The following is a 14,683-nucleotide window of genomic DNA, read 5'->3' on the forward strand; positions in this document are numbered from 1 at the left end:
TAAATACCTCTTAAAATGACTTTTTGAGTCAAAGTAGGAATCCAAACCAAATTGTCAGATTTTCTTTAAAATATTAATGATAAAAACGTTGCTTATCAAATAGGATTTAATTTCACTCAGCAATGCTCATAGGAAATTTAATAGACTATATATTGAGATCAAGTAAGAAAGGAAATGAATGCTTAAAGCATTCCACTGAAGAAGTTAGAACAAAGAACAACAAAATAAACTTAAGACAAGTAGAATGAGGCAAATCACAAAGATAGTAAGTAAAACCATCTGTTGATTACTTAAACAACAATAACAAAACAAACAAGTTTTGGCTATCCTCCCATGAAATAAAGGGAGAAATCACAAGTAGACAATTTTTGAAAAAGAGAGAGAGCCACAGATTAAAATTGAAATGGAAAACCAGAGAAGAAACTATTTTGCATAAATCTATCAAATGAAATTTGAAATTGTTCAAAATGGATGATCTCATACAATAGAATTTAAGCTCCATGAAGCAGGAGTTTTCAATTTTTCTTTCTTTCTAGCACCTAGAACATTAAAGAAGAACTAAATGTTGACTGCCCTTCATCTGGCAACCACCTTCCCTGCTTTATTATTTCATTTTCCTTGTACACAATATAGAAATGTATGTAAACTCCCATTCCCCCTTATTATTACTGCAAAAATTTGTCCATTTGTTACTTTCTTTTTAGCATCTGTAATAGCTCTAGAAATGTCCCCTTTTTCATTTGTTAGTGCAACTTTGTGCTTTCCTTTTTTTCTTCGATTTGTCTTCCCCCAAATTATTCATTTTGCCATTTCAAATAACCAATTTTCTTTATCCTCTCTATTGCATGGTCGCTTGCTATCTATTTCATTAACTTCTTCTCTTCTTTTTATATTTCTTTATCTTTAAGCTTAATTTGCTTTTACTTTAATTTTTTTTAGGACCGTGTGAACTATATTCACTTTTTTAATTCTTCTTTTCTAAAATATGCAATTGAAACTGTCATTTTCATCATAAAAATAGATTTAAATGCATCTCACAAACTGTGAATATCCCACACATTTTGCTACTTTCAGGAATTTCATCAGGTCTTGCTTGGGTCTACTTTTCTGAGTTTCCACTTGGTGAGAACTTTCAAACTGCAGTTTGAGGTCCTTCATAGATTAAGAAAGGTATTTTCTTTCTACAAGCTTTTAAATCATTGTCTTTTAATCTATCGCCCACCCCCCTGCCCCTAACATCTCCTGTGTTGTACATGTTAGCTCTCTACTCTGTGTTTTGAGGTTTTACTTCCACTTAAGCCAACAGGCCAGTAATTCAGAGCTCAAAAGTGACCATCCTTTCCTTTCTAATTCGTCTATTAAACTGTTTCATTGGAAAATGATGGGGATCTTTTTTAGTTTCTAAGAAAACTTCCTGCAGTTGAATTTTCTATTAATTTTTAGAACTCAAATTGTCCATCGCCTCTGTTTTGCATGTTCGCGAGAGGATTCCTGTTTCTCTTTCCTTCTGTGCCTGTTCACCTCTCCTAAGCATCCTATCATCAGTTTTCTTTACTCGCTTAGCTGCTGGGAAACCAAGTCCTCTCCATCCGGATAAGCCAGCCTGGTGCCGGCAGAGAAGCTTGCCGTCTACAGATGAGACATGGGCGTTGGGGAGGCTTTCGTTTCCTCTCACCCCTTACATTGTCCCAGCTCCAGGGACGGGAGGAATACCTCCACTCATCTGGTTCCTCCATGCCCTCTCCAGGTCAAGGACAGCTGGCACACTCATGGGGGGCTGATGGCCCCCACTGCCTGGGCCCACAGATTTCTGCTCTGCCATTTATTCAAAGACCCACTGAGACTCCAGTCCCAGATTCAATACTGTACCTAACCTTGCTTTGGGGGAAGAAGCCTCACATCATTTTTCTTTGTCTAAGACCTGTCAGAGCCCAACATCCAGCTGCCTCTGGGTTCCTCTGTAGTTTGGCTCAAGAAAGACGGATAACTCAGAGCCTGTACGAAGGAGAAGAAAAATGGATTCAGGCTGCATTTTTCTCAGAATACGCTGGGCTTCCTTTGGTTTTTCTTTAATTCGAGGTGATTCCCTCCTTACATGGTGACCCACAATTCTGATTTCCTATTTCCCTTTCTGAAGAGGTGACTGAATTTATTCTGGGTCCACATAGAAAAGACAGATCCCTTCAATACATCTCCACAGAATAACACTTTTAAAGATGTTGTTTTCTTAAGTTTCCTAATTCTACTAAATAATTGAAGTTATCAAAAAGTAACTTTATAGTAGAAATGGAAATAAGATTCTTCTTAATGAAGGAGCTAGTTTTTCCAGCAATAAATGCTAGATGGAATATAAAACAAAAATTTCTCTTTACATTGTAATTTTTAACATGAAGACATTTGGAAAAATTCTGGAAGAACATTCGAAACACAAAGTTTTTTCATTGTAGGAATATAAATATCCTCAAGCTAGCAGAATTAGTTAGGATGTTTTGGGATCCATTAACATCTAATCTTGTCTCGAATTGGCTTAAAGAATAAGGCACAAGTATTACTCAGTATAAAACACCCCCAAATAGGGAACACGAGGAGTTGATTAATTCAGCAGCACAATAGTGCAGTTAGAGACCCAGGTTTTCTTCCTACCCTCCACCTGTCGGCCTGGACAGCACAGCAGTTGGTGGGTGGCCAGCACAGTTCTGTGTTGTCATATGTCAACATCTGGCAGTGCAGGAGGGATGTCTTTTTCTTGGGTTTCTCTTTAAAGAGGATGAACGCTTTCTCATGAGCCCCCAAAGAGACCGCCCCTCCCATCTGATTGTTAGAAACCTCTCTTATCCGTCCACTCTTAGCAATCAATGCTGATGCGGATGAAATCACCAGGACTGCGTTGCAGTGATTAGAATGGAAGCTTGCAGTGGGTCAGCATCCCAGCAAAATGGCTATCTAAACAAGATCAGTTTCTGGATTTGGGGCAGGAAAGAGTCTGTTAGGAGGGTAAAACAAAATCGGGCATACAGATGTGTCTGACTTCAGAGGCCGTACATCTCACCCCCATCATTTTACTTCTCACATTTAATAAGCAAAATTTCAAATAAATTATTAAAAATGTTTGCAAACTCTGCTTTATTCGTTTTTAAAGACAGAGAGAATTTCATAAGTAATGTTCCCTGCATGGATAGAATTAATCCTTTCTCCCAACATTTCTGAGATGGTCAAATCTGACCAGGTATTATTTGAGTGCCCCTCTGTGTCAATGTGTATTGTCTGTGTCATGCACGTAAAATAGAAAAATTAGTTGACGTATATGAAATAGATAGATGGTCACATGGACTGCCACATATTCATCTTAATACTAATGAAAAGATTCTCGTAAGTATTATAAAGGTAAAGAATAACAAACTAAATTGCACTTTAGTTGAAAATAGTATTAAACAGAAATGTCTTAAAAACACACACTTAAATAAACACTCAAGAGAATTAAATCTGAAAGCAGTTACACTACACATTGAGGACAATGCACAAATGAAACTGAATTCTTAGCGGATTTTTTTTTCCAAAACGGACAAAAATTAAGCTCCAGTAAATACATACACCTCATTTGAATATAACTATTAAGAAATAGAAAGCAACATCGCAGGCGCTGACATTATTTTTTGTATAAGAAATGACCAGTGTTGTCTATGTTTAAAATCACACCATTACTTCCTGGTTCAGTTTCACAGAGTGATTAGCACTTGGCCTTCCAACTCAAGTTTCACTATAATTATAATAGCAACTGACTGCATGTATATATTTCTACAAGAAAACAACATGATTTTTTCTGAAATTAATAATTATTTGCATCAAGCCATTTTCCATATTCTGAGCACGTGAGGAAGCCAGCTTCACCTAGATCTATTTTTAGGTACATACGCATTTCTAGAAGAGCTGCTGTCTCCATGCTTGAGTTGTCCAAATCCTTATGAAAGACACTTTTTTCCTCAAAGAAATGGGTAAAGGATAGATTTCTCAAACCAGCTAATTCTTTATAGGATTGTTAAGCCAGAAGTTTAAAATTAAGCTTTCTGAGTCTTTTTGAGGTTGTCACTACAAGAAGCAAGCAGTCAGAGTAGATGTTTGTTTTATGCTGTGTTTCATCCATCAGACAAACTCCTGACCTCAGTTCTTTTCAAATATACTCTCCCATGTTCCTGTCTACCCTCTCCTGAATAGATGGGACGGGAAACATGGGACTCACTTTGTTTATTCAGTTTGTTTCAGCTCTGTTGCAGGAGAATGGTTTACACTCCAATTGAGAAAAAGAAGTGGGTGAAAAGGAGCTGAACCACGGAAGAGAACTGTTTCTCAGGTCCAGCCCTGAATAAACGTGAATGTGGTGAGCTAGTCAATGACTATGGACTGCTTGCTATCTGTTGAACAGAATTTCAGTTAAATTATTGTCACACCCTTTCCTTTGCAGGAAACAGATCCTTGATTGATGGAGTAATAACTTCCTTTTGTTCCTCTAATAAGAAATTCGAGAGCACATAAATGCCACGTCGTTTTCTACCTGTCTTCTGAGAAACCGCGTTGTGTGGTGGCTGTGGAGGACATCTCCTGGCCATGTCCAGTCTGGGCCAGCTGCCCTGCTGTCTTTGGTCGAGGGGGCACTAGCCCTCCTCTGCCAGGGCTGCCCGCTGGTGGTCCAAGACCAGCTCCTGGTTCCACGCTGGCTGCTGGCAGACTGCTCAGTGGCTCTCCCAGGAGAGCAGCTGAGGGCAAAGGTGATTCCCTAAAGCAAGTTATTCCCTCTCTCTTCAGAACTTTTACAGCAGAACACGGAGCGGAGTGGCCTGCCAGAAGGGGAAGAATGTCCATTCACAGAAAGAAGCAGTGGCTGCAGGTGTCCAGGGTGGAAAAGAGAGTAACTGGTTTCTAGCACCGCCTTGAACTCTTTTATTTCTCTCTGTATTTAGGTACTATGAATGCATACACATATGATCTGAGAGAGTTTCAATTACTTTCAGTCAGAAAGTAATCCCCAAACTAGTCCTTTTTGAAAAAATTGAAATGTTATCTAGTATGTTTTACCGTGATTGATCTGGAAACAAGGACTGTCACAAAGGAGTTGTATTACACGAAAGAGTCTGCACTCTCACTCGTAGAAGACAACTTCCACCTGAGAACAGCTAACTGGGGAGACCACGGGAATCACTAAAACCTTTTTTTAAACAGAAAAAAATTTTTAAGTCGTTTTGAAAGGTCTTGGAACTTGCAGATGCAAAGGGGAAAACAACAATCCCCAGAGGTAAAAATGAATAAGGCAGATGACATCGCACTTAGTGAGACAAGGATGAAACAGGCGGTCCTGGGAGGGAGCTCAGAGACACCTGGTCAAGGTGCTCTTCTCCAGCAGGTGTGTGCAGCTGTGACCAGGGGACAGGTACAAAGACGTCTATTGCAGCACTGTTTGTAAGAATGAAAAATATTCCATGGACTGAATAAATGAAACATTCCGTTCATAAAATGAATGAATGAAATAGATTCCACATGACGAATGAATGTAATGAATGGAAATGAATGAAAAATGGGAACATCTTAAAGGTAGCTTGTTCTACATTCCTGTTAGTCTCCTTACAGCTCTCAGGGACAGTTATCACCCCATCCAACAGACGAGGGCACTGAATCACAGGCGGGATTGGTGTCCTTACAGCCACGCCACGTCCAACAATAGAGATTTGAAACTAAAGTCTGTCTGGGTCGAGTCGGGTCGTCTTGTATACAGGTTAGATTGGGGCAGAGTCGGCCTAATGTGGACAAGCAAATAAGCTGCTTTAGGGAAAGAGCAGTTAATGACGGGACCCAGGCATCTGGAGCTGAGCTAAGACCGATTCTCCCCCAAGTGGTGTCAGACGGAGCAGGGGCTTGCAGCTCCAGAGGTGGGGACAGCAGAGGTGGGACAGCTCCGGGGGACTGGCCATCCTGTGGGTGACTGCCTCTCTAGCAGTGAGTCCCAGGAGGAAGAGGATGGCTTAGGGTCCCTTTCCAAATGCATACACCTGCATATAAAGAATCCCCTGCGTACCTGATCTAAATAGGTCCCCCAAATTTAGGCACATTCTTCTTATTACATTGCTAAGGTGATAGTGGGGAGAGTACTCCCCAGCGGACTTTTATGCCTCGTCTGAGGACATTTCATTTTATTTCCCACTTAGAGACTGTTAATAAATCACTCTCCAGCTGACTACAGTTCAATGCTAGTGTACTTAGCTTATCTGACCTTGGCATTCATTAATTTTATCACACCAGCAGGAACTTATTAATGTTCTTTTCCCCCTTCCCTGCAAAGCCACGTGGCCCCAAGTGGACCCAGTTCTCTCCTAATGCCTGAGGGGGAGCGCCTTAGACACCTTTCTATCTTAAAAGTTGTCCGGAAGGTGCTGGTCCAAACCCCCAAGTCCTTCCCGTCAGTAGATTTAAGGGGCCCGTTTGTGCATGAGTGTTCTGAGATGCCATTAAAATTCTTACAAAAACTGAAAGTGAAATGAGGAAGACTGATTGAGCAATCACATAGAAGGGCGAATGCCAGGAAGACCTATCGTACCGTAGGGGCAGAGATGCAGCCGGGCAGAGAGAAGAAAATTCAGGAGAACTCTCCGGAGGGCGAGCGCCGGGCTGGGCCATGTAGTCAATGTAGGACATCAACAAACACAGATAACAGGAAATGATCCACTCTCTGTGGTCACTTATTCTGAGGGCCCGAACCTTCAAAGTTCGAGGAGGGAAATGGATGAGTCCACAGGGGAGCGGTCACGCCTTTCTCGCCCTAAGACCAGAGACGAAATGAAACTGAAGGAGACAGTCTCCATCCTCCCCCAGGAGGAAAGCCCCTCTGTGCGCTTCTCCAGAGATGGAAAGCTGCTGGCCGTGACGCTGCTGCTGGCCCTGCTGTCCTGCTGCCTCACGGTGCTGTCCTTGTGCCGCGTGGCCGCTCTGCAAGCAGAGCTGGGGAGGCTCCGGGCGGAGCTGCGGGAGCTGCCGGGCGCCCCCCAGGCGGGAGCCGCAGCCCCCAGGGCCGCCCTGCGGGAGGCTGCGGCCGCCACCTCCGCGCCGCAGGTGAGGCTGCGGCAGCCCCAGCCCCATGCTCCCGCGCCCAGACGCCCTGGCAGTAACGGGGGGCTCTTCTCTTGGCAGGGGAGCTTGGCGCTACCAGCTCCGGGAGAGAGCAACTCCAGCCAGAGCAGCAGGAGTAAGCGTGGCCTGCCGGATGCAGAAGAAACAGGTATGTTTGGGGCACAGAAGCGGCTAGGAGTCAGGGATCCCAGTTCACAGGTGAGGAGGAGAGGGGAGCCAAACAGGACCTAGGAACTTGGAAACTTACCATGCCAGCCAGGTGTGGCTTCAGGGCAAAGCCAAGCCCTGGCCGATGTCATAGGCCGACAGCACGTTTTGTCCTACAGTGAGCAGATTTTGCGGGGAGAGGTATTTATCTGTGCGGCACTTTAGGAAAGGGGCAAGGGGCCCACATTTCCCCTCAGATAGGTAGTTCGCTCCTATGTCAGGAGCATCGTCTGGCAGTGCAGGAGCAAAGCGCCACGTGCCAGTGCAGAATGAGCTTTTGTCAGAGGAGGGCAGCCAGACAGCATCTCCTGGGGGGCGTAGCCGCTGTGAAACCACGTGTAGATCAGCCCGGAAGCAGGTGCATGTTTGTGCTTTATTTGGTGTCTTGCTTTTTTAAAAAAAGCTTATTGTGTACACACACACACACACACACACACACACACACAGATTTTAATGCTTTTCTTTAATGTGTGCTTTTCCTGGAGCTCCACACGTTTATAATCTTCTTGTAATAGTTCCTTGGTGATTGCTACCTTTCTTCCAGCTCCACGTGTTCCACAGAATTGTATGGATTCCTGACACCTCAGGTTTGGTGGGGCCTCCCAAGACGTGATTCAGCTCTAGTTCCTTCATTTCAGGGCTGAGAAAGAAGCATTTGCATTGCATTTACTAATATTGCAATTTAACAAATCCTTGGTGCTCTTTCCCTTTTATATTGAAGGAACCTTTTCTTAAGCCCCTAGAATGTGCCAGGCAGGCTTGTACTAGGAGAGGTGTGTCCTTTAATCTTCACGGTGAGTGTGAGGCAGACCCAACAGGTGTAATTATTTACATGTATTTGTACTTCTGAACAGAAGTGCACGAGAGACAGAATAGGTGTCCTATCACACACACACACACACACACACACACACACACACACACACGATGCTCCTTCTGTAAACTTATTTGTCACTAAATGCCTTATTCGTGGAAAAAATTCTTCCTCGTTTTATACAACCGTAAATTTTGTATCTGGTTATCATATCTTTGTGCCAATTATCAGAAACAATTGGGTTTAAACATTTTAAAACTGGAAAACACTCACATTTTTACTATACTTTAACACATCGATTATTTTCATATTTTGCGTTTTATCATCTATATTTTTTACATAACTGAAAAAATACAGTATATATATACTGTGGTATATTTTTGTATTCACTTATTACACAATAAACGTTTTCCTTGTTTCTAAGTAATTCTCACACATCCATATTTATATGTTATCATACAATTATTTATCATGATCATTTCCAATTTTTTTGATAGAATGGAACATGCCAAAATTTTTGTGCAGATCTCTTGGTTTCTGAGGAATTGTATGCATATATTCAATATAAATTCCATACATGGAATGTCTGAGCCAAAGAGGATGAACATCTTTAGCACCCTTGCTACCTGTTGCCATACTGTTTTCAAAATGAATTACAAATGTATGCAATCAGAAATGCAGTGTACAAGTTCTCCACATTCTTACAGCATTTTATCTTTAAAAATATATTTTGGCTAGTTTAGTAGTTGTAAAGCAGTGCCTCAAATTTAATTTTTTGCTTGCTTACAAATAAGAATTATCTTCTTTCTGCATATTTTGATAACTTCTAATTTTATCTTCTGCTAATTTTTATTTATGACTTCCCTCATTTGTTCCAATTTTAAAATAATTTTGAATAAACTCTATATTAGGCATATTGTTTATCAAAATTTTGATGTAAATATTTTCACAATATCTTGCAGTTTTTTAAACTTGTATGGAGATTTTGCATCTGTATATTTTAATGTGATACACTTTTTAAATTTTCTGTAATACATCAAAGCTAAAAATATATTTGTTCATAATCTCTTAAGTAGTTTATTCTTTTCTCTGCCATTTTGAATTTTTTTAATTTAGTGTTGTAGTTTGGTATTTAATCCATTAGTCCTGGAGTTTATTTTGGTAGGTCATGTCATACTAACTTCCTTTCTTAGGAACTTCCTTCCTTCCTTCCTTAACTTCCCCTTTCTTCTTTTACTTTTTCCTTCCAAACTGTTGCTAAATATCTCGGCCAAATTCATTAGATGATTCTTTTTAACTCATTTGCATTGGAACGCTTACTATATTATATTAAGTTCCTCATTTATAGTTGAATCTATTTTGAGACTGTTTTTTTTCATTGATTTATTTCCTATTTATCTGTATTAAATATTTTAAGTAATTTTATAATAAAGTGAGCTTCAATGTCTAGTAAGGTGAGGATGCCTCAGTCTTCTTCAACCTTGTCTGCTAGTATTCCCCTGCCTCTAAATATTAATATTAAAAATAAACCCTAAGTTTTCCATTCCAAAGAGGATATAGACTCATTACAGCAGATTTAAGAAGGAAAGAATTGAGTAAGAAATCAATAACTCCCTGAGTCCCACTTGACCAAAATATGTTCTATTAATATTTTAAAATTTCCTCCCATGTGAATATTTTTTCATATTTGTGTTACTAGGGCATCCAAAAATTGTATACTGACAAAAATTTTCCCCAAATAATTTGCAATTTTTAGAAAGTTTGGAGAATAGCAGAAAGTTCTAACCAATGAATCAGAATGCACCCGGTTTCCATAGCCCAGATGTAGTCACTATGGTCATTATCATGGTTTGCCTCAGATTTTTATAAACCCTCATGTAGCATATATATGGTGTTTGTGTATATATATATACATATATATACATATATATGTATATATATATGTATATATATGTATTGTATATATATACTGTATAAATATACTTAGTACATATATATCTCTAAATCTCTCTCTACATATATTTATAACATTCATAGATCCCAGATGAAAGGTGTGAAGACCAGAACCTTAGTGATAGGTAATATCAATTATTCCTGGTCAATGAAATTGGCATGAATGTTGTTTTAGACACTATCCTTTTGTGCAGGGAAAATTTATTTTGTTTAGCCTTACTCCAAAATTAATGCATATATATATATATATATACCAAGAAGGTTGTCTGAAACTCCATGATTTTTGTTTTCTGTTAAATACAGAATTTTAAATTTCACAATAAGACAGTTTTCCTTACATAGGTTTCACTATTCTTTCATAGTTAAATGAAAAAGGCTTTACTGCTATTAGAAGTCTTAGCATTTTCACATAGCTTGTTAAACTGCTAAAAAACATAGAATTTTCAGTAAATGATATAGTATTTGATCTCAAGCTTTTTTTTTAAGCCACGTCAGTAGTACACTCAGTGGATTTATACTTAACAGAATTATAATATCATTCTAGATTTTTTCTAAAATACTCTGCTTTCTGTATATACTCCTCAACATCAGTTTGCCATTATTTTATAACTGTGTCAAAAAGGTTCACTGCTGAATATTGCTAAGTAACATACCAGAATGTGACTCATTCTTATTTTTCTATAAATCCAACCCAAATTTCACCAGGCATCTCAATTTTATTGTGTGGATATTCAGTTTGTAAGTAAATTTCAGTATGTGGTGGGCTAGAAAGTCGAACCTCCCCAGCACACAGCAAGCCTAGTTATTGCGTTGGCATTTGATACTCATCGCATATTACCTAGGAAGGTTGTTTTCTTTTCATTTGTGTATACCCCGTCTGTTCAACTAAAGAGTAGAGACTTCTGTGGTCTGGTCCTATTTCTCCTTTTGTATATTCATCATGACACTTGCACCCTGTAGGTATTCCATGAATATGTGTTCATCAATTTTGGGCTCAATATCAAATAAGATAGAATGATTTGGCATCATTTTTGGGGGGGGGGGGATTTTCCCATATTTCTTCATTTGTCAGGTTTTGATCAAAGGCCATCTTATGAAATTTTTTTAACTTGACCTTTAAAATAACTAATTAACCAAAGAATCAGCATGATCATAAAGCTAAAGTCGCAGGGGCAGTCTGGAAACCCCTTGCTTCAGACTCTCTTGGTGCACCAGGTAGAGGCACTATTTGGGCTCATTGAAAAGTCATAGAGAAGCTCCCATATTCAGCAACTTCTTTAACTATAGTTTCATGGGTTTTTAGCTTAAGTTGTAAAATTTTAATCGACATATTATTTACATCCAGAAAAGGGCGTGTATGTTCAGGACACAAGTCAGTGAAATTCACAAGCTGAACAGCAGTAGGTGAAGGGCAGACATCACCATCAGCCTACACACCCATTTAGTATTTCTTGCAGACCACCCCCGGAGTAAACGCGCTGCTTTTACTTCATTCTAGAATTTGGTGCTGTGGCTCCAGTTTTGTTTTTCTTAATTATGTTGTGTTTCAAATGGAAGTCTCAGTAAGTTTCATGTGTTTCATAAGATAATTTCTGATTATAATATAACAAACAGAAATGTGGGGAAATCCAGGATTAAAATTGCCAAATGGCTTACAACAGCCAAAAATTCACTTTTAAGCCCATAAGTGTATTTGGAGATAGTCCCAATTAAAAAAAACAAAAACAAAAACACTAAAGTCACATGGCTTTGAAAATATTACGCATGAAAATTTCTTCACAGATGAAATCATGATGACCCATGTTTTGAACCTGCACTTAACTATAATTCTATTTATCTTAAGAATCTAAAGATAAGCATCTTCAGAGTCCATCCAGAAAGTGAATTCTTCCAAATGGGTTCCTACTGAGCTAAAACAGTTTATTAATAAAATTAGGTGACCTTTCATTTTTTCCCTTGTTATTCAGTAGGGAATTTAAAAGTTATCAGAAACCCATGTATTTTAGATTATAGAAAGACAAAAATTGTTTTTTATTAATAATGTTTATTATAGTCATCTCAACTGTAATATTAAAAATAGTGGTGAAAGGGACTTCCCTGGCAGTCCAGGCTTAAGACTCTGTGCTCTCGATGAAGGGGGTGTGGGTTCTATCCCTGGTCAGGGAACTAAGATCCCCCTGCTGCATGGCACAGGCAAAAAGTTAAAAAAAACCCAAAAAACAAAAAAAAAGTAATGAAGTGGTGAAAGCATGAGCATTTCAAAGAAATATAAAAACAAGAGCAGAAAAATTTGCCCATATTTTATCTTTCAAATATTTCTTGTAAAATTCTGACCAATCTACTTTATTTTTCTCCATTTTTAAATAAACTTTTTAGTTTGAAATTATTTTAGAATTACAGAAAATTTGCAATAACAGTGCAGTGAGCTGCCATATACCCCTCATGCCGTTTCCCCTAATGTTAACATCTTATGTTACCATGGTACCTTTGTCGCAACTTAGAGACCAACACTGAGATTTAACTGAACTCCCGACTTTATCTGAATTTCACCAGCTTTTCCGCTAAGGTCTTTTCATGTTCCAGGAGCCATCCAGGACACCAGAATGCATTTAATAGTTTTTAAAAATCAGAGTTTTGAATATAATGCACATAAATTAACACCTAGTATAGTGTATAGTACATATACACATTACACATATAGTATAACTAAAGTATTTCTCTGGGGTAAACATTTTTGTTGTTAAACATAAAGATATCAGTACTATTAATATTTTTGAAATATTAGTATTTCTTTCTTGAAACCCATAGTCCATTTCCTTTGCAAGAAAAGATGGGGTGTCTGAGGGGTCTGTAACATCCAGTCTTTGCTTCATTGGCATTTTGGGCTCAGCTGTAACTTACAAGGCTGTAAAGTGAGTGTTAAAAGCATGCAGTGTATAACTCAACCATCCTATTTGGCCCCAGATGAGGCTAACGGCAGCCTCTTACCCAGCAAGGGTGTGTTCCTTCCTAGAACAGAAACAGCTGGCTGCTGTCATGGTGATCTTTGACCAGAATCTTCCCTGAGTGTTATTTTTCTTTTCCCCTGCTTCAAATAACGAGAGCCTTCTTTTCAGTGTTGCAAGAGCTGGATTCTGTTCAATTTCCACAAAAGTATTTAAAATGGAAATAGTGACCTGGTAACCAAACCTTTGAACCCTGTTCTTATCAAGTTTAAAGTTTTGGGAAACAGAAGAGCCAGGAAGCGAATCAACCAGTGCAGCCAGAAGCGATACTGTATCTCTTCCAATCTTCCCTGACCTAGGAGGTCCAAGCACTGTTCTAGTTGTTGGGTATTGATTAGAAAACAAACAGATAAAAGTTTCCCGTGCATTGGAGATTACACTGCAGTGAGGTGGAAAGCCATAGAAAATAATCAATAAACATAATTAATGAGGAAATTATAATACTAGAAAATGTCAAATACATTGCAAAAGTGAAAAATTTAGGGCAGGGTTAAGAGAACCAGCAGAGTTAAGGGTGAAGAAGGGTAAGAGGACATGTCTGTATTTTAAATAGGGAAGCCAGGGTAAGTCTTTCTATCTAATCCCTGAAAGCTCAATAATTCTTTATACTTTCAACATTTAAAAAAATTGCAGACATGCGTAGGTATTTTAAAAATAAATTCATAATGTCGAGGGATGCATTCTCATTAATAGTTCGTAGAAATGGGTGATATTAGTTTTAATGGTTAATTATGCTTTTTATAGGTCAAGTCCTACTTACAGGATCTGCATTGGGCAGCTGCTCTTTTGTTGTGGTGGGATTTTCTTTGACCTAAATAGACATTTCTCCAAAGAAGATACACAGATTGCCAACAAACACATGAAAAGATGCTCAACATCACTAATTGTTAGAGAAATGCAAATCAAAACTACAGTGAGGTATCACCTCACACCAGTCAGAATGGCCATCATCAAAAAATCTAGAAACAATAAATGCTGGAGAGGGTGTGGAGAAAAGGGAACCCTCTTGCACTATTGGTGGGAATGTAAATTGATACAGCCACTATGGAGAACAGTATGGAGGTTCCTGAAAAAACTAAAACTAGAACTACCATAAGACCCAGCAATCCCACTACTAGGTAGGCATATGCCCTGAGAAAACCATAATTCAAAAAGAGTCATGTACCACAATGTTCATTGCAGCACTTTTTACAATAGCCAGGACATGGAAGCAACCTAAGTGTCCATTGACAGATGAATGGATAAAGAAGATGTGGCACATTTATACAATGGAATATTACTCAGCCATAAAAAGAAACGAAATTGAGTTATTTGTAGTGAGGTGGATGGACCTAGAGTCTGTCATACAGAGTGAAGTCAGTCAGAGAAAAACAAATACTGTATGGTAACACATATATATGGAATCTAAAAAAAAAAAAATGGTTCTGATGAACGGAGGGGCAGGACAGGAATAAAGACGCAGACGTAGAGAATGGACTTGAGGACACGGGGAGGGGGAAGGGTAAGCTGGGACGAAGTGAGAGAGTGACATGGACATACATACACTACCAAATGTAAAATAGCTAGCTAGTGGGAAGCAGCCGCATAGCAC

The 14,683-nt window shown here is 39.0% G+C and overlaps 1 protein-coding gene across 3 annotated transcripts in view; it reads left to right on the forward strand.

Annotated features, from left to right (window-relative positions):
- The first annotated feature begins 6,383 nt into the window (after window positions 1–6,383).
- The window catches only part of TNFSF13B (TNF superfamily member 13b), a 34,543-nt gene continuing 26,243 nt past the window's right edge, over window positions 6,384–14,683 (forward strand). For 2 of the 3 annotated variants that reach the window (XM_059903013.1, XM_059903014.1), the window contains exons 1-2: window positions 6,384–7,088; window positions 7,179–7,261. In XM_059903013.1, coding sequence (XP_059758996.1) covers window positions 6,766–7,088; window positions 7,179–7,261 — 406 coding nt within the window. In that variant the 5' untranslated portion in view covers window positions 6,384–6,765. Of the gene's footprint in view, window positions 7,096–7,173; window positions 7,262–14,683 lie in introns of all 3 variants that reach the window. The other variant, XM_059903011.1, reaches the window with a different exon arrangement.

This window comes from Balaenoptera ricei, chromosome 18 (genome assembly GCF_028023285.1).
Source record: "Balaenoptera ricei isolate mBalRic1 chromosome 18, mBalRic1.hap2, whole genome shotgun sequence".
NCBI classification, from domain to species: Eukaryota; Metazoa; Chordata; class Mammalia; order Artiodactyla; family Balaenopteridae; genus Balaenoptera; species Balaenoptera ricei.